Source organism: Pundamilia nyererei, unplaced genomic scaffold, assembly GCF_000239375.1.
Source record: "Pundamilia nyererei isolate P.nyererei 1_Seehausen unplaced genomic scaffold, PunNye1.0 scaffold00045, whole genome shotgun sequence".
Classification (NCBI taxonomy): domain Eukaryota; kingdom Metazoa; phylum Chordata; class Actinopteri; order Cichliformes; family Cichlidae; genus Pundamilia; species Pundamilia nyererei.
Genome location: NW_005187446.1, coordinates 1,404,880 through 1,426,443, shown reverse-complemented (window position 1 = coordinate 1,426,443; position 21,564 = coordinate 1,404,880). Strand labels below are relative to the sequence as shown.

Sequence of the window (21,564 nt, the reverse complement as noted above, 5' to 3'; positions counted from 1 at the left end):
CTAAGAATCTTTTTACTAACTTGTGTGTAACACCAACCTGCCAGAGGGTCTGCAGATGGAAATTAGCTAAAATTAAAAAATAATTATAGTACTGGATTGCACCCAGCTTCTTATGTGTATATCACCATCCCCTAAAACAAACAGTCTCGATTTCAGTGATGGGTCGAGCCACCATTTAAGTCTCAGACACAATTATATAAATCTTTCCCAAGATTCCTGCTCATGTACCACACCCCCAAGTAGGGTTAATTAAAATACCTATGTACTTGCATTTTTTGTTTTGATTTTTTTTACCCAAAATGACAAAATGTTGTCACTCTTCGAATACTTGGGGATGATTGTGCTAGTTTATTTATTTGTTTATTTTTTTAAATTCTGTCTCACACAGAATTCAAGGCAGCATTAAGGAGTCAGGGGCCTTTGTGTATACTAGAGCACTTCGACACTGGCTACAGTGTGCTGCAGTAAGTGTTTTCATGTATTACCCACTTTTATTTATTGTGACTATTACTGTACAAAACAACTGTCTTTGTTTCTTTAGGCACTGTAAGGCGGTAGATCTGGCTGTTAAAGAAGATACTCTGGAATTACTAGTACAAGGTTGCTTTTTTTTTTTTCTTGATGTTTAAATTGATAACTTTGATTTGTTGATGTGCTCACATAACCTGATTTTTTTTTGATTTTTTTTTTTTTTTAATAACCCTTGCCTTTCAGTGGTTAGTGGGCTGTCTGTTTCACTGCCGAGCATCCTTGTCTCCACCTCCCTGTCAGCTGCAGAGCGCAAGGAAAAACTTAACGCCGTTAAAATGAGCGTCTTCCTGCTTTGCAAACTCACAGAGAACCTGGAGAGTGATTCCTATAGGCAGAATATTGTCACAGCACCTGGGAAGGTATGCTCATTGCTTACTTAGCTAAAGGGTTCTTTGCATATGCCTGTTATCATAAATGTCCACTGATGAGCTTTAACTAGCTTTATGATTCAGTCAAACTAAGAGATTGAGTCTCTAGCCTGTTGTTATGTGGGTAGTCTTGGTTGTGTGGTAGAGTGTTATTGCACTGCTGTAAGGGCCCACCCAGAGTGAAATTGACACTTTCTATGCTGTGCCACTTCAAGAGAAATTGGGTAGTATAAGCAGGAGCTGTCAAACAATGTGTGGATGTTTGCCATTGTGTGCATAATGATCAGCTAGCAAGAGGCTATCAGTCTCTGTATAGTTGGTTTGGCTGGTGTGAATTGTTTTCTTTGGTAATCTGAGGACATGTATTGTGATTTACTTGATCTCAATACTATATTAAAGATTTTATAGTCCAACATCTATGAAGCTTAACTGCTCTTTTTATGTTGTACAGGGTGGTAAAAAAGGCAAAGCATGTGGAGAAGGACTTGTGCAGTGGGACTCAGAAAGAGAGCAGGTGCTACAGGCACTTGTGCAGCTCTTCCAATTGGACATCCGTTCACTGTGGAGCCTCTCCTTGGTGGAGGAAGAGTTCATCAGGTACTCTGCTGTCAGGAGAGCTCCGGCAGAGAATACAGTATCACGTTTTGCTGGTTTCATTCAGTTAGTTGGTGTCATTTACAACTTATCCATATCACTTCCGAGCATTCGGAACTCTGTAGCCTTAATTGGAACTCTTATGACAATGATGTGTGACTCTTCATTAATAATCTACAATATCTAATAAGGTTAGAAGAAATTTGGACTGTGGTAAATTGCCCAATGTAATGGTTTCGTTATGCACATTTCCTCACTTTCCACTTGTTTTATGGTTCTCAGTAAGGATATTCAGTAAATTGTTTGTCAGAAGACATTTATGTGGTAGTTTAACACTCACAACACTCCTAGCAGCACTTACCTCAGCTTTTAACATGGACTGTGTGTATCTGATGCTTCTGATGAATTCAAAGCCTTGTCTACTACTCATTGTGGATTTTTGGTAACTTTTCATCCAGGTATTACCATAATCTAATATATAAAAAAACACACATTTATCTCTTCTTAGCTGTGTGACCTGCTGCTGCTACAAGCTCCTTGAGAACCCAACCATCAGCCATGTCAAGAGTAAACCCACCAGAGACTGTGTAATCCACCTCCTGGGGTTGCTGATTAAGAAATATAATCACCTCCTGGGTGAGTTGGTCAGACAAATGCAGTCCTATTACCGAGGAAACAAATTAATCCTGTCACTTTTGAGAATATTGTCTGTAAATGGTGGTGGTGGGGGCCACTATAAGGTGTTCAGCTTTTCGGGAGACATAGCTGACTTGTAAGTTTTTTTTTATTTGTCCTCTAAACTGTCACAGGTGCTGGTGTAAAAGTGATCCAGATGCTTCAACATTTTGAGCAGTTGTCATCAGTGTTTGCCCAGGCTGTGTCTGTGTGGAGCACAGAGTACGGAGTCAGAGCTATCATAGGAGAAGTCATACGGTCTGTACAATTTTTGTGTGTATACAGTATCCAGTATGCAGCTTGATTTCGTGAATCTGTTTGTGAAGTCTTATTTTGTGTTACAAATTCCTGTCTTTGTTTGTTTTTGTTTTTTTTGTTGTTGTTTTTTTTTTTTTATCTCAGGGAGATTGGTCAGAAGTCAAGTGAGGAGTTGGCCAGAGAGGGGTCGGGAGTCAAAGCCTTTGCCTCCTTCCTCTCAGAAGTCAGTGCTTTGGTGCCTGAATTGATGATTCCCAACATCAGTGTTCTCATCACACACCTGGAAGGAGAGGTATGAGCACCGAACAGTGAGTAATTGATTGCAGCTCATGAATAAGAAAATTATTGTCCTTACATAAGTAGAGGCTGCCTGCCATATTGATTGGGTATAAACAATTGCTAATTAGAGGTCTATGTGATCATGTAAAACAGCACCAATTAATATTAATGACTCATCACAGTGACAGCCTTGATGTGTGAGCAACAGGGTTGCTCATTAAAGGAACTGTCCCTGTGTGAGCCCACAAGGAGTGGGCAGTTTTAAATCATCACAAACCTCTGCTCCTTGTGCTTCTTAAGTGCTTTTTTTTAATGTCCTGTGTTGAGTTTTATGTAGTTTTGTTGGTCTAGGACATACTGGGAAAGGATCCATTACACTTTGGTCAAGTTTGTTGCTTTTAAATGTGTTATAGAAATAAAAGTGACGTTGACATCTACAATTCTTTTACAGTTGTCAAGATCCTGTCTTAGAAGTGGGTTGTCATTGGTTTTTGAAGTAATGTAAACACAAGATTAAAAAGGAATATAACAGTGTGGGATGAGCAAGCAGCATTCACTTTATTATTCTCTGCTATAGCCAGGAGACACTGTTTCTTGTATTTGGCTGGGTAACACACCACTGGGCACAATACATTTTTTAAAGACAAGACAAGGAAGGGTCTTTACAGCTCTAGTAAAATTTTATATAGTGCTTACATTACTCAGAGTAACAGGTAATGATTGGCTCAGATATTTACACTATTTTTCTCTGTTGCAATGGTCACTGTGTCAGATTCGGCAATTACAAAGTCATGAATCTTGCCTTTTTGTGACTGAGAGCCATGACAGACTGCACATTAATTCTCTTTCAGTCATGCTTCGTGTCTTTCACAGTGTACAAGATATTGTTGGAAGGTTGCTTGCTAGGGATTTACAGGAAAAGAATCTAAATAGACCTCTGCATGATACTGGCTGTCTTCTGTCACTTCATACCTAGCTACATTGGCAATGTCAGTCCTTTGTTTTTGTCATGATTTGTACCCAGCTGTGCAGTTGAAAGAAACCCACAAGGCATCGCAGGTGTAATGCCAGTTTTCATCCATTATAGTGCATTATGTGAGAGCACAGAGCATGTGTTACACCCATTTTGACCCTTGAAGACTCCCTTTTTCATTCACATTTGGTCATAATCATGTCTTTATCATATAGTCTAAATCTGCCATTGCATACTTCACGTCTGTTTTTACTGTTTCCAACTTTTCAGCAAAATACTGTTTCTCAGTTATTTCTAAGCTATCTAATGATTGTGTCCTAAAACTGCAAATTCAAGGGCATTTTTTATTTCAATCAAAGTACATTATCGTTAAAAGCAGAACAGTATTCTGCCCTGTGATGAGACCAAGGCGAATACGAGCTTACTGAATGAGAGTTGGGTTTCTCTTGCCTTGACTGGCAGGTAATCTTGGCAGTGCAGAGGAGGATTCCTGCTCTGCTGTAAGGGCCTGCCTACAGTGACTTGGCTCGACCCAAATTATTCCTCTGCAGTCACAGTGGAGTAATTTCTGGGTTGTCGCTGACAGCGTGTGTCTTATGTCTGTGTGTGTGTGTGTGTGTGTGTTAAAAAAGGCAAGAAGTTCACCCAGCTTTCTTTACTGTTCAGTGAGCAATGAGTTTTGTCTTTGGTAATCTGAGGGCAGAGTTCTTAGTGAGGTTTTTCTGTTTTTGTAGGATTTAACAGATTGTTTCACTGAAATTCTTAATTTCCAACCTTTTTCATTTCTTTTTCCCAGAGTCACACAATGCGTGTTGCTGTCTGTGAGGTGCTGGGAGAGATCCTTGTGAGGGTCCTGTGCGGTGATGGGCTAGATGAGTCCGGTAGAGCTGACCGTGACCGTTTCTTTGACACACTGCAGGAGCATCTGCATGACTCGCACTCTCATGTCAGAACACGTGTACTGCAGGTCTACACACGCATCGTCAATAGCAAAGTAGGTTTGCTCATCAGCTATTGTGTTTGTAAAAGAATGCTGTTGCTCCTGGTAACATAAGTCATCTGTGTTTAGGCGCTGCCCCTGTGTCGGTATAGCGAGGTGATGGAGCTTGCTGTTGGACGGCTGATGGACAAATCTATAAATGTGGTTAAGAGTTCCATCCAACTGCTGGCTGCCTTCATAGCACACAATCCTTATAGCTGCAAGGTAAATAACTATGCGTCAAACTCTAAATAGCAGGTGTTCTTCAGGTTTCCTGATATAATAGAATATTTATCTTGTCTTTCAGCTGAGCAGCGCAGATCTGAAGAAACCACTGGAGAAGGAGACTTCTAAACTCAGAGAATTGAAAGAGAAACTGGAGGGGACAGCACCTGGTAAACAAAACCTGAGTGATTATTCATAAGTATTGCTATGAATCTCCCCTGATGTTTTATTTTATTATTTAAGACTAATTCACATTTTGCCCTGTGATGAGACCAAGGCGAATATGAGCTTGCTGAATGAGAGCTGGGTTCCTCTTGCCTTGACTGGCAGGTAATCTTGGCAGTGCAGAGGAGGATTCCTGCTCTGCTGTAAGGGCCTGCCTACAGTGACTTGGCTCGACTCGAATTATTCCCTTAAAGTTATAGCGGAGTAACCACGAGGATGAAGCTCACAGTGTGTTTTTTGTGTGTAAGGGGCAAGAAGTTCACCCAGCTCTCACTGCTGTTCAGTCAGCCATGAGCTGTTTCTTTGGTAATCTGAGGGCCAAGTTCAGAAATTCGCTTAAATTCAGCATGCCATGTATGTCATCACAAGCAAACAGAAAACAAACCATTGGTTCAGAATTTAAACATCTGTTAAGTGTCAGATCCAGTTATTAAACAAAATGTTGTTTTTTTTTTAAAGATGTCTTTCATCTGATGTAACCATATTCATGCTGAAAACAGAAATACGTTTTGTAATTGGTTTGATGAATAGCAATACAGCATAAATGATGAACTATAATATTTATTTTTAGATAAGTTGTTTGTTTTTTTTTTTTTTTTGAATCTGTTTTTTTTTGTTTAATCTGTTTTTCACAATGGGGAAAAATATTAACTAGTTTACTACATTGCCAGAAATCAGAACATTTAATTTTTTTATTAGCTTTAGAAGAATGACAAGTTTAAATATGAGGACTCTGGAGCCCACCATTCCTTACTAAATTCTTGGCCTAAACAACAATCATCTTACCATTTTGTCCTGCTGCTAAATTATTCTGTTTTTAATCTCTGTTGGCACATTGTTGTACTTTTACTTTTTTCATTTTCTTTTTTTCTCTCTTTCTCTTTGTAGGTCTAAGCTGAGTCATCACCATTGAATTTATTTTATTTTTTTCTCTTTCCCTCCCGGCAGTGGCAGTGATTAAAGCATCTGAGCTGTGGGCTGCTATGGTGCCTGAGCTCCTCGTCACTGTCAGGAAAGAACTGGAGCCCACAAGCGAAGAAGAGAAGGAGCAGCAGGAGGACGAGGAAGGCGGGGAGGTGGAGGAGGAAAAGGAGGCAGAAGACGACAGAGCAACCGCGGTGAAGATAGCTCAGTACCTCCGTGTCAACAAGTACAGGTGATGATAATCACCAGTGGAGGCCTGTGTAGTGTCACTAACTGGAGGATTTTTTTTCTCCCTTGCTGTCAGTAGCCTACAATTTTCATTTTTTATTTATTTTTTTTAATGGGGCTTTTCTTTTGTGTTGCATTCTACAGGGATGCTGTGCAGCTCAGTATAAGAGCTCACAGCTGCTTCCCAGAATCTGAGATGTTTACTTCTCTGTCCACTCTCACACCTGAGAATATGATGGACACACTGGCTCTGATTTTCAAAGGTAAAAGTTGTACTCAGTGTGGCTGAAAATTGCTCTTCCTGGTGACATTTAATAGAAGTTGTATTGAGAACATAAACATGTTTTTTTAATGTTTTTGTTTTGTCCCTGGGGGGTGTTTTTACAGCTGTCTCATTTGTAATGTGCAACATTCAGCCATGACATTAAAACCACTTAAGTGAATAACATCAGCTTTCTTTTTACAATGCAATATTTCGCTGGTTCCTAGCATACATTACTTTGGGAAGTACTCCCACCTGTTCACACATCATTGGCTCAGAAACTGCGTAAAGAACATGAAAAAGAACGCAGCATGTACACCATGACACCAAATGTCTTCATTTGCAGCATTTTTGTAACTCCATCTGCTGCAACTGGGGAAAAAACCCCAACATTTTTTATTATTATTATGTAATTAAAGGTGAGAGGGTTTGCTATTGGAGGCCCTGTGCCAGACAATACAATATGTGCCCAGACTTCACACGCCTCGTCTTGAACCCATCCAAATTATTATTATCCTTTTTTAAAAAGGACTTGGAAAGTGGTAGGCAGTTCGGTTTTATGTTTTAATTTAGAACGTTTTTTTTTATCTCATACAGTTTCATAAACAGTTGAGCTGCAGTCAAACAACATTTTAAACTTGGTTGATTGAACTCCCATTTGATCTTAAGTGTACAATACTTGACATTTTCCTCAGGCTCTGATGATGACACTTCCGAGCTCAACCAGAATTTGCCACCGACGCCACAGAAAGAACCAGAGAAAGAGGGTGAGGATGGTGAGCTGAAGAAGCAAGAGATGTTGGTGCAGTACCTGAAAGATACAGAAACCTTCGCTTTACAAGTAGAGAGAGCAATCTCTGTCATCAACACCATGCTGTACTGGAAAACAACTTCAGGTAGACGGCTGTATCCATTACACAGTAAACTAATGTAATCTTGTAGATTTCTGTAAAGTTTTTTAATCTAACAGAATCTTCAGCTGTTTTTTTTTTTTTTTTGTTTCTTTTAGTGGTCCAGGAGGCTGTGCAGTTTTGTGTGACGGTGTGCGAGTTCAGTGTCGCTAACTCTATCAGTGGAGTGAGGAAAATGTTGCCTCTGGTTTGGTCAACTGATGCTGCAATTAAAGATGCAGTCATTCACGCTTACAGGCGTCTGTATCTGAACCCCCAGGGAGACACCATCAGGTTTGTAAGACCTCACACATATTTGAGTTATGAATAAGTTACCCATTCTTTCATGTCCTAAGTGTACTGGCATTATGACGTTAAAAATAACTAAGCTAACACAAAATAAATGCTGGACGCTTCTCTAAGATGGTTAAGAATAGAAAGTATTGCTTCTAGAAAGACTTCTTCTTCCCTCCTTGAATTCTCTTTTCTTTTTTTATCCAGTTCATGGTTGTGGGACTTTTCTGTTTGCATATTTATGTTAATCAAAACAAAGTACTGTTGTCCCTCTGATGTCATTTTCTGTAATCTTTTCATTAACAATTACAGTAGCATTAGGCTATTGCTGGTTTAATGTCACTGACTAAAGCACGACTCGTATAGCATTTAATAAATATAAATAAATAAAATGACTTGTCTGGCTTATATTGTTTGGACCATTTTTTTAAAATCAAATTTTATTACATTTTTTAAGGCCTGGGCCAAAATTAATGGTAAATACAATATTGTGATTAAAGCAAAACCTTAAAAACAAGCATCTGTCTAATCCTTTTTTTTAGGACGAAAGCCCAGACTCTTGTTGATAGTCTCTCTGAGCTGATGGTGGATGCATCTCTGGGAACAATCCAGTGTCTTGAGGAAATTGTAAGTGACTCTGTTATTACTCTCATGGATATTTCTGTGTGTGATGCTCGGCTGTAAAAACGCATCCTCTAATCCTGAAACATTAGTGTCTCCATGTTGAGGTATTTACGAGTATATACAAGTTGTTGTTTTGTTTTTTTACTGTAACTATTCAATCATGTCTCTATAGGTACAGGAGTTCTTCAGCAGTGGCAGCAGTCTCCAGTCCACTGTAGTTCAGGTCTTGTGGGAGAGATTTACTGGTAAACGAGAAACTTCTAGCTTATACAAGCGAGCTGCAGTCTTACTGCTGGGCATGGCTGCAAGGTGAGAGTTCCACTGCTCTACTCTAAATGAGCCCAAAGTGACTAGAGTCCCTGTAGTCCAGCAGTTATGTATATATACCACATATATAGCTTTTGTTGTTAAGCCTATAAAGTGTAGTTATCACCTGTGGAATTGTGATCAGTCCTTTTTTTAACTTACTTTTTCATTCTGTCTATCTTATAATCTGACCTTTTTTTTTGTTTAAAGTACTCTGTGCAACAGAGTACATGGGATGTCACCCAAAACGGTTATTGTGAGGTGTACAATAATTACCCATGGTGCTTTACAGCTTGTAAGAAGCTTCGGAAGCCTTACTTAATTAGACTTGACCTCATTTTTGTCTTCAAGATAATCATCTTGTGCTCCTCCAGACTGTTTACTGTGTGTTGCTTTTTATTTAGCTGTTTCCCCTTTTTCACATGTTGAATATCTTCTAGCTTGTAATATCGTAGATGGCATTTAGCTAGCATATCATACCATATTTGGATGACAGGGTGGATTGCTAGAGCTGCCAAAGCTCAACACTAGCGTTCTCTATCAAAACACTTGTCAGTCAAAGAGGCCACACTCCTAACTAAACTATACTGGTGTTTTATCCCAAAAAGTTCATGTTGAATTTGTTCATCTGGACCTTGTGTTTTGTTTTTTTGTTTTTTTTTTAAAAAGAAGAAAAAAAGAAAATCACCTGTAGAGGAGTTATAAAAGAGAAGGCATGAAGGAGGCAAAATGTGTTTTGTATACCTATAAAAATGTGTGTTGGTTGCCTGCTTATAACTTGTTTAATGTAGATGAGGGAAGGGCATTTGGAATTCCGCTGGCTCTCTGTGGAGGAGCGTGGCAAATTTTGTACTGAGTCATGGTGTTCCTGCTAAGCTAGCTCTTTATAATTTTTTTTTTCACATGTGGCTGACAGCAGCTAAGCTACAATCTCATTATGTCCCCATTATATTTTGTACTGACGATAAATGTGTAAAAATACATTGCGTGTTAAGGGAACAGGACTGTTTCTGATTAAAACTGTTTGAATTACAAAACACGATACAAAGGTACTGGAATAAACATAATATTTACTATCTATAAGCTATATATGTTAAGTCACATGGAAGCAAAAAATAATATTTTATTTGTAATTAAATAGACCAGCTTCCTAGTTTAATTGTTTAGTTACAGTTAAGTTGACTAAACCGTTTAAAAGTGCGTTAAGTCTGTGCTCTTCCTCACCACACAAATGACTGCACATCACATCCTTTTACATTTTGGTCCTGCATCAGCCACTTGACATTCAGTAAATCCTCCCATTAGTCAGAATACAAGCCCTGCCTCGGCTCCTCTTCATTGTAATCTAAGTCACGACCATATAACTGGGCTCCTTGCCAGTGAGAGAGAGAGAGATAGATAGATAGATAGATATATATATATATATAGATATATATATATATATATATATATATATATAGATATATATAGATATATATATATATAGATATATATAGATATATATAGATATATATATCTCCTCACCCATCCTCCTACAACTGTTATCTGGTCTGTAGCCTAGCGGTGGTAAGGCCAGCATGGAGCATTCAGGGTAATGTAGGGCAGAGATGTTCTTACTTCTCTTTGTATAATCACATGATCAGTTAGAACTATAAAATCTGTACTTAGTTCTCTCTGTGTGTGTGTGTGTGTGTGTGTACCAGGGCAGAGAGAGAGGTGGTGCTCAGTAATCTGGACACTCTTTGTTCAGTGGCCCTGGGTGAAAAAGTGACTGAAGACTTCCTTCTGGCCAGAGATGCAGTTATTACCATCTGCAACATCACTGATCATGTCAGGGTAAGATTATATAAAGCATACCTTTTAAAGGATTTCTTGATTATGGCTATGAGAGTCAGGAAATTAAACTACTACCTATCTATAGATACAACTTTGTTAATTTAATATTTACAAATTACTGAATTTATAAAATGCCCAGTTTGGGGGGTCCAGCACAATATTACCATCTTGTACTGCACTGTTTCCAATAGCAGTCAAAGGGTGCTCCATTCAGACTGCCTCAGGACCATCAGCTGTTCACCTGTCTCACACAGGCCGTTGCTGAAGGTAAATTCAGAAAAATGTGCCCCATTCTTGACAATTTTTCTGTTTTTCATTCTTTTCTTTCCCTGCTCATGGTTTCTTCCTCTGACTGCCTCTGTCTGTGTTTGCTTCAGGTGTGGTGATGGAAGACCCTTACTGGCAGAGCTTCATGGAACAGGCTGTCCGTCTCATCTACTTCCTGGCTGAATCGCCTGACCAGCTGTGCTCCAGGCTGCTCCAGCGAAGTGCCCGCCTCTTACTAGATCAAATTGCAGAAGGTGGCGAAGTCAACAAGGATGCTGGCCAAATGCAAGATGGCTCTCAAGAGTCTAATGAGCAATGTGAACAAGGTGAGTCCCATCATTGCTCTTTGAGCACTTTTGTGTTCTGAAGCAGGACTAAGCCTTTGTAGATTTTGATGTCTGAAAGGACACTATGTGACACACACGGTGCTTTATACTCACACAACAACATGTCTTTCCCTCCTGCAGTGAACTGTGTGTGTCTGGCCCAGCTGTTGGCTGCGTGTGGCTGCGTGGCTTTCTGGCAGGTGTCTCACCTTGAGCGCAGCGTGAGTGCTGAGCTGCGGAGGAGGAGAGGAGAGACAGAGGAGAGAGAGGAGAAGGAAAAAGGCCCAGCCGGAAAAGCCAAGGTAATGATGATGTGCTGTATGGATGTTATAGTCTATAATATCCATACAGCATACATACATACATACAATTTTATTATACTGTCTATAATATAGACAGTATAATAAAATCCATTTGACGTTCGGCAAAATTAGATAAAACATTCAAAGATCTAACTTTATCGGACTTTTAAAAGCATTTTTGCTGCCATGTGTGGCAGTGAAGAATTTAATTTTGGCAGTTCCAAAAATAATGTGAATATCAACTATTACAGAATTGGACTTCTATAGGTTTATGCTAACTGCCATTTATTACTACTGTTGTCACTGTGCTATTTGAGCTAATTGGTGGGTTTACTGAGAAAGAAAAGATAACATATCGTTAGCTTCATAGCATAAGTGCCTAAGTCATTTTTTGGTCAAATTGCATGTGATATTTAAAAATATGCATGTGATATTTAGAAAATTAGTTTTGTCTTGTTTTCCGAAAACACAAAAAAATGACTTAGGCACTTATGCTATGAAGCTAACGATATTATGTTGCCAGCCCATTCAGTGTGAGAGGGAATATTCAGTATTTTATGACATAAGCAAGATATAAGTCATGAGTACAATTACTAACAACCAATTAAGTTTAGTGGCCATCTTTTACTGTAAAGTGTAATCAGACATCTGTGCACAAATGTTTCGCTTGACAAAAGCAGACATGTTTAAATGTCAGGGTTTTTTTTTTTTTTAATTTTTTATATGTACTTTCGTGTGACATAAAAATTACACATGAATCCATAACCCCCTGTGTGGGGAAAAAGCTTTTTGATAATCAGACCAAGCCTCAGCAGGATGGCTTGATGAGATTTCTTTTACCGATGGAATCAGATGAGTGATGATTCATAATTGTTCAGCCCATCAGGGAACAGGAAGATAAATGCTTCCTCAATTAGCATTAGAAGTTTCCAATGTTTTTTTTTTTTCTCTTGTTTTTAGTTTTTATTTGTGTCTTTTTAGATAGCCATGGAGGGAAAATATGGCAGAGAGACACAAGGCACAATTGAGTCAAACCCAAAATGTTACTGTCACCTGTTTTAAACCTTGACAGGAATTCATGATAGTCTAGGCTATGCAGGGTGCTCATGGCTGTACTTCTGTCTCTGTGCTTACTAACACACATCGCAAATATACATTCTTAGGTGCCACATTTAGGAGTCAAAAAACACTTCTGTAATAGTGTGAGATACTGGCATATCTTATTCATTACCAGATCATAACCAGATTATCAGACATTTGCAACATGCTAACGTGACCTTTTTTTGTCTCTAGAGGGGTGTACAACGAAACGAGTAATAGGTGACAGAGTTCTGTTCAGCTTCTAGTCAGAAATTTTAGTGACTTTTTTTTTAACCTGGTTAGATCAACATGGTAATTTATGCTGAGTGTGCTCAGCATTAAAATAATTAGCTCAAGTTAAAATGATGATTTTAGCGTTCTGTGGTATAACCTGTTGTTAAATTGTTGGGATTTTTTCTTCTTCTTTTTTTTTTTATAGCTGCATTAATCTCGTCTTTTTCGCAACAGTGTTGCATTTTACTGTTATGTTTATAGATTTTTTTTTACTATCATTTTTATCATAATCATCTAATAATGTGGGTAGAGATCATTTTTGTGAGAATCATATGAGGTGTGAAACACCCCATTTTATATGATCATGCACAGAACATGAAGCAGGAAAATTTGGTTCAGCAAGTTGAAAACCACAGTCATGATGCCCATGAGTTTGTCAAGCTAGCTAAGGCAAAGAAAGTCTGGTGGACTTCCTCTGTAGGACACCCCTCTGTAGTGGCTGCATTTTATAGTATTCTGCATAAACCGTAATCTATTTTAATATGTAATGACTTCCTAACAGCAAACAGCCAATGAGAGCACTATGGAGGAGGAGCTTGGGTTGATTGGTGCCTCTGCTGAAGATACCGAGGCTGAACTCATCAGAAACATCTGTGAGACAGAATTACTGGCTGGTAAAGAACCCAACCTTTTTTCTTTTGTTTGTCTGCAGTCACACTAAACAACATTAACCCCTCAATTCATACTACAGTCTTTTTATAAATGCCACACAAATATCTCACCTCCCTCCCCTCTGCTCTCTAGAGGAGAACCTGCTGAGTGCATTCCTTCCCCTGCTGGTGAGAGTCTGCGGCTCCCCAGGACGTTATTCCCACCCGCAGCTCACCACTGCTGCCTGTCTTGCACTCTCTCAGTACATGATGATTAGGTAAACACATTTCACTTTTCACTACATTTATGTAGTGGTAATACTGTTTGGTGATTAATTAGGTTTTTATGCTGACGGTTGGAGAAATGCTGTAATTCTGTGTTGAGGGGAATTTTTTTTTTTTTTTAAAGATTTAAAGAAAGATTTATTACTTCTTAGTGGCCCAAGCAGTTAGCAACTTTATTGCTAACTTAAACATTGAGACTTTAAATGCATTTCTTTCTTCTTTTTTTCCTGTATTTCTTAAAAAGCCCATCAGTGTGTGAAGAAAACATCCGTCTCATGTTTACTGTTCTGGAGCGCTCTACTCTCCCTGTGGTTAGGGCTAATGCCATAATAGCCCTGGGGGACCTCACTGTCCGTTTCCCAAATATTTTGGAGCCCTGGACACAAAATCTCTATGCCAGGTATGTAATTACATGTTCAGCTTGATCATCCCAGTAATGTGAAACAAATTTGTCACAGTAGCAGCTCATTCTTATCGCTCCCCCCATACTAATAAACTCTCTTCCAGTTAGGACTACATTATCATAATATCTGTAGATTTGTTTCCCACCCAAGATTATAAGTGGCAGCCTACGCTTGATGGCTCAGCTGAGTGGGAGTACTGTAAATGACGTTTCATCATTTCATGGCATACAACACCCCCCTCCACCCCTTATTTCCTTTGCTTGTAGTCTCGAGCCATCTTCATCCAGATCCCACCAACACGACATCTCGGTGTGCGGCGACTCTCAGCCACTGAAGTGTTGCCACTGTCACAATGCTCCACTGAGCCACATGATGGGAAAAGTTTACTCTTTCCATCACGACTTTTTAATGGTCGGGGGGAACAAACTTTCAGATGATCTATGTTAGCAAACTCTCATGTGTGCCTTGTATTCTGACCCTTACGGTTGCCATAGGAACCAAAAATTGCCTCGTGGCTTATATAAAACCCACCCCCACTCGTGAACTGGGATGGAACCTCGGACCACCTCTGACAACGGCCCCTTTAGACAAGGAACAGCTTAATTACTAGTACGGTATGTCATGGTTTGTGGCTGGAGCCAGTGAGTAGTGTGTTGTAATTATACAGAGTGGCTGTGTGAGCAGAAGGGAATAATTTTGAGAAAAGTCAAATGTTCTTCAACTTGTAGGTATGCTTTCATTTTAAAAAATCATTGGCAGTCTATTTCTCCTGCACAAAGTTGCACTGTTGTTTTTTTCTGTAGCCAACTTAGAAGCTGAAGTTCCTCTGTTTGATGAAGTGGGGTTTTAATTGTAATGCCTGATAATGCTCACATTTAGGTGGTTTGGACATGTAAAACATTCTGTTCTTTTTATAATGCGTCATTGCCCTCCTAGTGTTTTGTACCTGATAAGCATTTCATAGTATTCCCTAATTGTCTGCCTCACACCAACACCTCCACTGTTCTCGAGGCTGCTGCCCTGCTGGCGCCTCCTGATAAGCGCATTAAGAATTAATTACCCTGTTCATTGCTGTTGTAAGCCTCTGCATTGGCATGTGGAAGTACCATGCACATGTTTCTGATCGTCTGCCAGGAGTGCTGCTCTCTGCCATAAATGAGAAATGGCTAATGAGTTTCTTTTGCGCTGTGGTTTTGGGTGAGAGTAAATCTAAATTGGTTTCAGAGTGGTATCAGATTGCCATGCCACAGCCTGTCCAGTCCCATTATATTAAACTTTACTGAAACCAATGTTGTTTGGTTTCAGTAAAGTTATGGCTAATTATAAGTTGGTATGACAGGAGAGATGACAAATTCAAAGGTGGCCATACATTTTCACTTCTGTCTATGTTTCTGCAAAACAAGCAATGTGGCTACACACAGTTACTCAGTGACTTGCCATTACTTTTTCATTCACATTGTCAGAAGATGAATCCAGCCTTTTTCTCCTCTAGCACCTCCAACAGATTCTTCAGTTAACCAGTACAGTATCTCAATGCCAACTTTTTGAAATTTGTCATTTTGTACACACATTCATTCTCCCCAGATGTTAGACAGTTTATGCTGAACAAATTGTCCATCATCATGCTGAAAATGATATTGTGTCCTATTGACATTAGCGGTGGTGGTAAAATTAATTCAGGTGTAGTGTTTTTCAACTCTGAACAATTCATGTGTCTATTCGACCTAAAATCCTGGAATAAATGTAGTAAATTTAAACATGCCAGATTTTTTTTTTTAGGCACTCTGACACCTATGCTCTAGTAGATGATAAACTCTGGCCCGTGGGCCAAATTTGGCCCACAGCCTAATTACATTTGGCCCGTGAAGCCATGCCAAATTACTATTAGAGCTGGCCTACTGGTATTATACAGCTAATATATATATTGTTTAGTATTAAGCTTTGCTTGTTCCATATTCAGTTTTTCAGCAAAACGTGTTTTAGTCCATAAGAAAAGATTCATTCTTATATCTGGAGGAATAAATATATTTCAATAAATATTAATGTTAGCCAGCGACTTTGTTCCAGTTTTGAATTTTGGCCCACTGTGTATTTGAGTTTGACACCCCTGTACTAGAGTGTCTAAAACCTGGTCAGAAAGTAAAATGGTTACAGCACAATAATCTGACATAGTTAGTATCAACGGGAGCACTGGTCAAAGTCTTACCCTTTGACCAGTGTTTTAAGTTGTATAGTTTTCTATCGTCCATGCTTTAGTCCTTAGTTTCTTTTGTTTTACATGCAATAGTCAAAATTTGAAGCAGTAGGTAACTGTGCTTCTAATCCTGCCACAAGGTACGAGACCCAGAAACACCACTCTGGGGTCCTTAGGGATGTCACAACCTGTTGTGTCCTCTAAAATTAAAAGAACATTATCCCAGAACAGTTTGACTGATTTTTCTGTTTCTTAACCTATTGCCAGTGTTGAAACCTGAGAGTTCCCTCAGCGCTAACTGTATTGTGTTAACTGCTAGCGATCAAAGGTGGCATATTTAATTATGATGGAAAAGTATCTTGGTTTTCTTACCTGCTAAATATCAGAATGATTTTTGTTTGTGTGTACGCCAGCATGTTGTTTGTGTTTAACTAAGAGGACAACTATGGCAAAATGCAGCTTTGAAAATAAGCTATCATGGTTTGTAGTGTGCAACTTTTTTCAAAAGGGGATTACCAAAGAGTGGGCTGTAGGAAATAATTTACAGTAAATATCCACATCAGAAAATGAAATTTAAAAGATATCATTGAATTGGGCTTTGAAAATACACATTTCTCCCATTAATGGAAAATCGAAGATCATTAGAAGATCAGATGATGCGTAACAAAGGAAATACTATGTATTATTATCATTATTTTTTTCCTTTATCTTTCAGGCTGAGTGACGAGGTTCCTTCAGTAAGGCAGACAGCTGTGACTGTTCTCACTCAGCTGGTGCTTAAGGATGTCCTCAAGGTCAAAGGTCAAGTCAGCGAAGTGGCTGTATTGCTAATTGACCCTGACTCGCACATTAACAGCCTGGCCCTGAACTTTTTCAATGAGCTTGCTACAAAGGTAGACCACATCCAGAAGGCTTGATGGAATCTGAGTGACGGGGAGTGTTTTTAACCATTTTCTTTGTGTTACCCATCAGGACAATGCGATATACAACCTGCTCCCAGACATCATCAGCCGCCTGTCCGACCCAGAGAGAGGCATGAGCTCAGAGGACTTCAACACTATTATGAAGTGAGATGCACAGCTGTGTACCATGTCGTGTTTTCGTTTTCTTACTGCATCATCTGTGAAGCAGACCACAGACTTGAGGCAAATGATGCAAATGACGCCTTGTTTAACCCCCAAGCAATCAAGCTATTTTGGCAACTGAAATGACTCCTGTCATTAAGACCCCATTATCTTACGCACAAGAATACTTACTACACTGTTCCTTAGCCTGGTTCCATCTATGACAAATATTCTGCAAATGTTCTAATGTAATTAATTAGGTTGTTTTAAAAAATATATATTTTTAATGACTGGATAAGAAACAAAAACACAAGTTGTGCAAACAATATTAATTTATTTAGCTAGTTTTTAAGCAAAATATTTAGTTTTCTGATATATCTGAAAAGTCAGAACAAGATGTAATACCTATATACCTTTTGGAAGAAGAGGTAGTTTAGCAAAGTCAAACACTTTTACAATATTAAAAATAAAACTTCAGTGGGACCTACAGTATAAATATACAGTATACACCACTCTCACTTGACTTTAAGAATTTTTTTTAGGAGAAATTCAACAACTGAATGTTCTTTCTTTTTTTAATAAATGTTATATTGTGTGTGTTTGTTTGCAGACAGCTGTTCTCCTACATCACTAAAGAAAGGCAGACCGAGTCTCTAGTAGAGAAACTGTGTCAGCGCTTTAGAACTGCAAAGTGAGTTCCCATCCTCACTTCTAACCTGGATCCTTTGTTTTGTTTTTTCTTTACCATTTCCTTTATACTTTCTCGTTTGTCCTGCTTTATTTAATCGTGTGTGAAGCGGGGGTGGATGTGTGGGTAGTTAGTGGGCGTTTTCACTGAGAGCGTTTGACAATTAATGCAAATTCACAGTTCACTTCACCTGTCACCTACACCGACATCTTCTTATTCACAGATTTTGTCATGGAAACTGTCTTCCTGTATAGTTGGGAACTGTAGACAGAACAATTGGCCTGGCCATGCTTGAGCTTCTGACTCATACTCCGTCCATTATCAAAGCTCAAATGAAGGGCATTTTATATTATACGTTGGCAAAATGAATTTGGATATAAGAAGGTTCTGGGAAAATGAGATTTGGTCTAAATGTCAGGGCAATGCAATGTTCATGAGGAATGAGCTTTTTTTTTTAAATTTTTTTATTGAGTTTTAGAATTTCTGTGCACTTTGTTTTCTTAAGTCAGGTTTCCCCCACAATTTCTCATCTTCAGATTTTCTTTCTCTCCTCAGGACAGAGCGTCAGTGGTGTGACTTGGCCGTGTCTCTGTCTCTGCTCTCCATGTGTGAGCGCGGTTTCAAGAGGCTGCAGGAATGCTGGGAGTGTTACAGTGACAAGCTGACTGAACCGGGCGTCTACCAGCCTCTGCTCTCCATCACCGCCAAGCTCCGTCGTGGGGCTAAACCACAGTTTAAGGTATATTATTCCCTGTTTAAGTCAGTTCTGCAGTGACCACGCGGTCATGTGTAGCTCAGGTGGTAGAGCAGGCCAGCTACTAACCGGAGGGTTGGTGGTTCGATCCCAGTCTGCATGCCAAATATCCTTGGGCAAGATACTAACCCCATGTTGCTCTCCGATGCATCCATTGGATGTGAATGTTAGATAGGCACTAACAGCTTAGAAAAAGTGCTTCTGTGAATAGGTGTGATTGGGTGAATGAATTAGTTGTATAAAGCGCTTTGAGTGCTCAGAGTAGAAAAGCGCTATATAAGAACCAGTCCATTTACCATTTTACCAGTCCACTGCACCTGTCTATGCACCCTTTGGACCAACTTCACAGAGCTATGACGGGAATGCTTATTAGCCATCTGTGTGATCCACACAGACGTGAGACTTAAAGTTGAACGGTGGATACTTTGTCTATTATCAAAAGCTTCTATTGTCTGTAAATGTCTGGAGAAGACTCTGGTGTGCTGAACGTTTAAGTGGTCAGTGAAAGATAAAATGCCAGTTCATTCCATCCCATGCTAATGTTAACTTTGTTTTCCAGGCTCAGGTAGATGAGTTTGAACAGCGTCTGACTGCAGTTCACACACGGGGGCTGGAGAATGTGGAAAGCCCAGAGATGGATGAGGAAAACCAGAAAGCAGGAGTGTCTGCTGAGAAGACAGTCACGCGAACACCTGCGCCCACCAGAGGCCGGCTGAAGTCAAAGCAAGGTCAGGAGTCAGCCTGCTTTGAAGAACCTTGTTGCAGAAATAGTCTGTTTCTCATTTTAGTTACACGATAAATTTTATGTTTATTTTTATTGCAGGTCAAGGAAAGCCTCCAGTTTCAAGATGTGATGACAGTTTTGTCACGCCTCGCAAATCTCGCAAGTCTAAGAAGCCTGCAATCACCTTCAGCAGTGATGAGGAGGAGGATGAAGAGGGTGAGTGAAGCCACTTCATTAAGTCACTATTACACTTAATTTGCAAACAGTTTTAATGGGTTTTGTAAGAAATTACTTTTTGCAGCGGGTCAGTTGCTTGGAATCAAAAATTATTATCCTTAAAGGGGACGTGTTGAGCTTTCCCCTCCTCTTAATTGTTTTTTGTTTTTTTTTTTGTTTTGTTTTTTTTCTTCAAATCTTGTGTGTTGGATACTCACCTTATGTTTGCAAGGAGCAGCAAATAACAAAGTTAACTTACGCATCCTATTAAATAAGCTAAAACGCCTTATTTAAAAGGATGATGTGAGGGGCTCGGTAGAAGACCAATAAGGATAGTTTTGACCTGCGTCATGCAAAGCTACTCTCCCTCTCCAAGAATCAGAATCTGGAGCACACTCAGCCCCCTTTTAATATACATCTGCTGATTTATTTAGTCATCTAAATACATATTTTTAAGGCAATTCATTTTTTTTCCCTTATTAAATCCATTGAATTGTAACATGTCAGATAATAGCAAATAACAGTTGTCTGTTATTTAAGCAGAAACTTTGTCATCCAGTTCGCTGGATTTTAGTCAAGTGTTTAGTATGCTCTGTTTGTCACTGCAGTGTATTCAATTTGTCTCATTAGCTTGTAAAACATGATTTATAGTACTGCATTGAATCTATGCGTTTGTCCTCTGGTGTGTCTGCTCTGCTCCGAGCTGCTTCATGTTGAATTAGAAGCTAATAAACAAAGATTTAATAGCTGATTGATAAAGTTATGTACAGAGAAAAAAGCACCAGTCAGACCTATGGCAGGTGTTGTGGTTAGGTGAGGTGTGTGTTGCTACAATGTGCAGTGGGATAAGCTGCACTGTAGAGTTGACATAGTGCTATAAATCAAGTGTTACAAATCAATAACATTCTTTGGATCAATACACCAGAGTTCAGAGTGCTTAGACCACTAGACTGAGATTGTGGAGCAGCAGCTGAGACGATTTAAGACCGTTGGACCTCCTTCGGTCTAAAAAGTGAGATGTGCATTGTTGCAGCACTAATCCGAGATCTGTGGGTATCTTTGAAGGATTTATTTTTTTTTTAAATTACACGACGTGAAAAACTAACCACCATTTCCAGAGAACTGTTATCATCTCCAGTTATCTTATGCTTTCCGTGATTAATTAGACAAAGTGTTTCAGGTAAGATTATTTTTTAAGCCTTTGATTAGACTTGAGTTACTGAAACACTTCTGAGTTACAAAAATATATTTTAAAATAATTAGACTTGAATCTATTCCTGAATATTTCTTGTGCGGGTTTTTCAGCTGTTCTTATAGTGCATGGCTGTTCCCAGACATCGTCATTACTCGTCCCACTTCATTATGTTTCAATTTCCTTTTTTCTTTTTTTTCCACCTCCATCAGATGCTGTGATGGCAGAGAGCGAGACCCCTAAAGTGACAACGCCCATCGCACGCACGTCCCGACGAGCTCGCCTCAGAAACTGACTCTGATTGTTCTCGTTTTGTTTTTTAAATCTTATTTCTGTGTATCTTTGGAAATACTTTTATCTGTAATGAAATATTATACTTGTTGGGTTTTATTTTATTTTTATTCTTTTAATATTGGTACTTGGCACCAATCTAAACTAGGCATGATAATGTGTAAAGACACAAAATCAAGTAGGCTTTTAATAAACCTGGTTCTGTTTTTCATTAAAAAAGAGAGAAAGAAACCTCCCTGTCTCAGTTTTATTCCTCTGCTCAAATGTGTGAAGGCTTGCGAGTCCGCTGGGTTATGTCGAGTAAATTTATGGCATCATTACAAACAGCTTTGAATGTCTGCTTGTATCATGTTTGGACAGCGGTGTTTAATGGGCTGCCACAGCTTGCCCAGACAGTATTACTACCCCACATGGTTCCCTAC

The 21,564-nt window shown here is 39.2% G+C and overlaps 1 protein-coding gene across 1 annotated transcript; it reads left to right on the top strand.

Annotated features, from left to right (window-relative positions):
- The first annotated feature begins 806 nt into the window (after nt 1-806).
- On the top strand, nt 807-21,146 carry ncapd2 (non-SMC condensin I complex, subunit D2). Its single transcript, XM_013910527.1, has 27 exons — nt 807-890; nt 1,351-1,496; nt 2,002-2,129; nt 2,303-2,426; nt 2,571-2,718; nt 4,475-4,672; nt 4,748-4,882; nt 4,965-5,052; nt 6,056-6,263; nt 6,404-6,522; nt 7,217-7,417; nt 7,531-7,705; nt 8,248-8,332; nt 8,502-8,638; nt 10,339-10,471; nt 10,663-10,738; nt 10,849-11,064; nt 11,206-11,366; nt 13,243-13,354; nt 13,485-13,608; nt 16,929-17,106; nt 17,186-17,280; nt 17,888-17,968; nt 18,521-18,704; nt 19,279-19,447; nt 19,543-19,659; nt 21,064-21,146. Exons 1-27 carry the CDS (start codon nt 807-809, stop codon nt 21,144-21,146), a joined length of 3,705 nt encoding a protein of 1,234 aa, XP_013765981.1.
- The last annotated feature ends 418 nt before the right edge of the window (nt 21,147-21,564 follow it).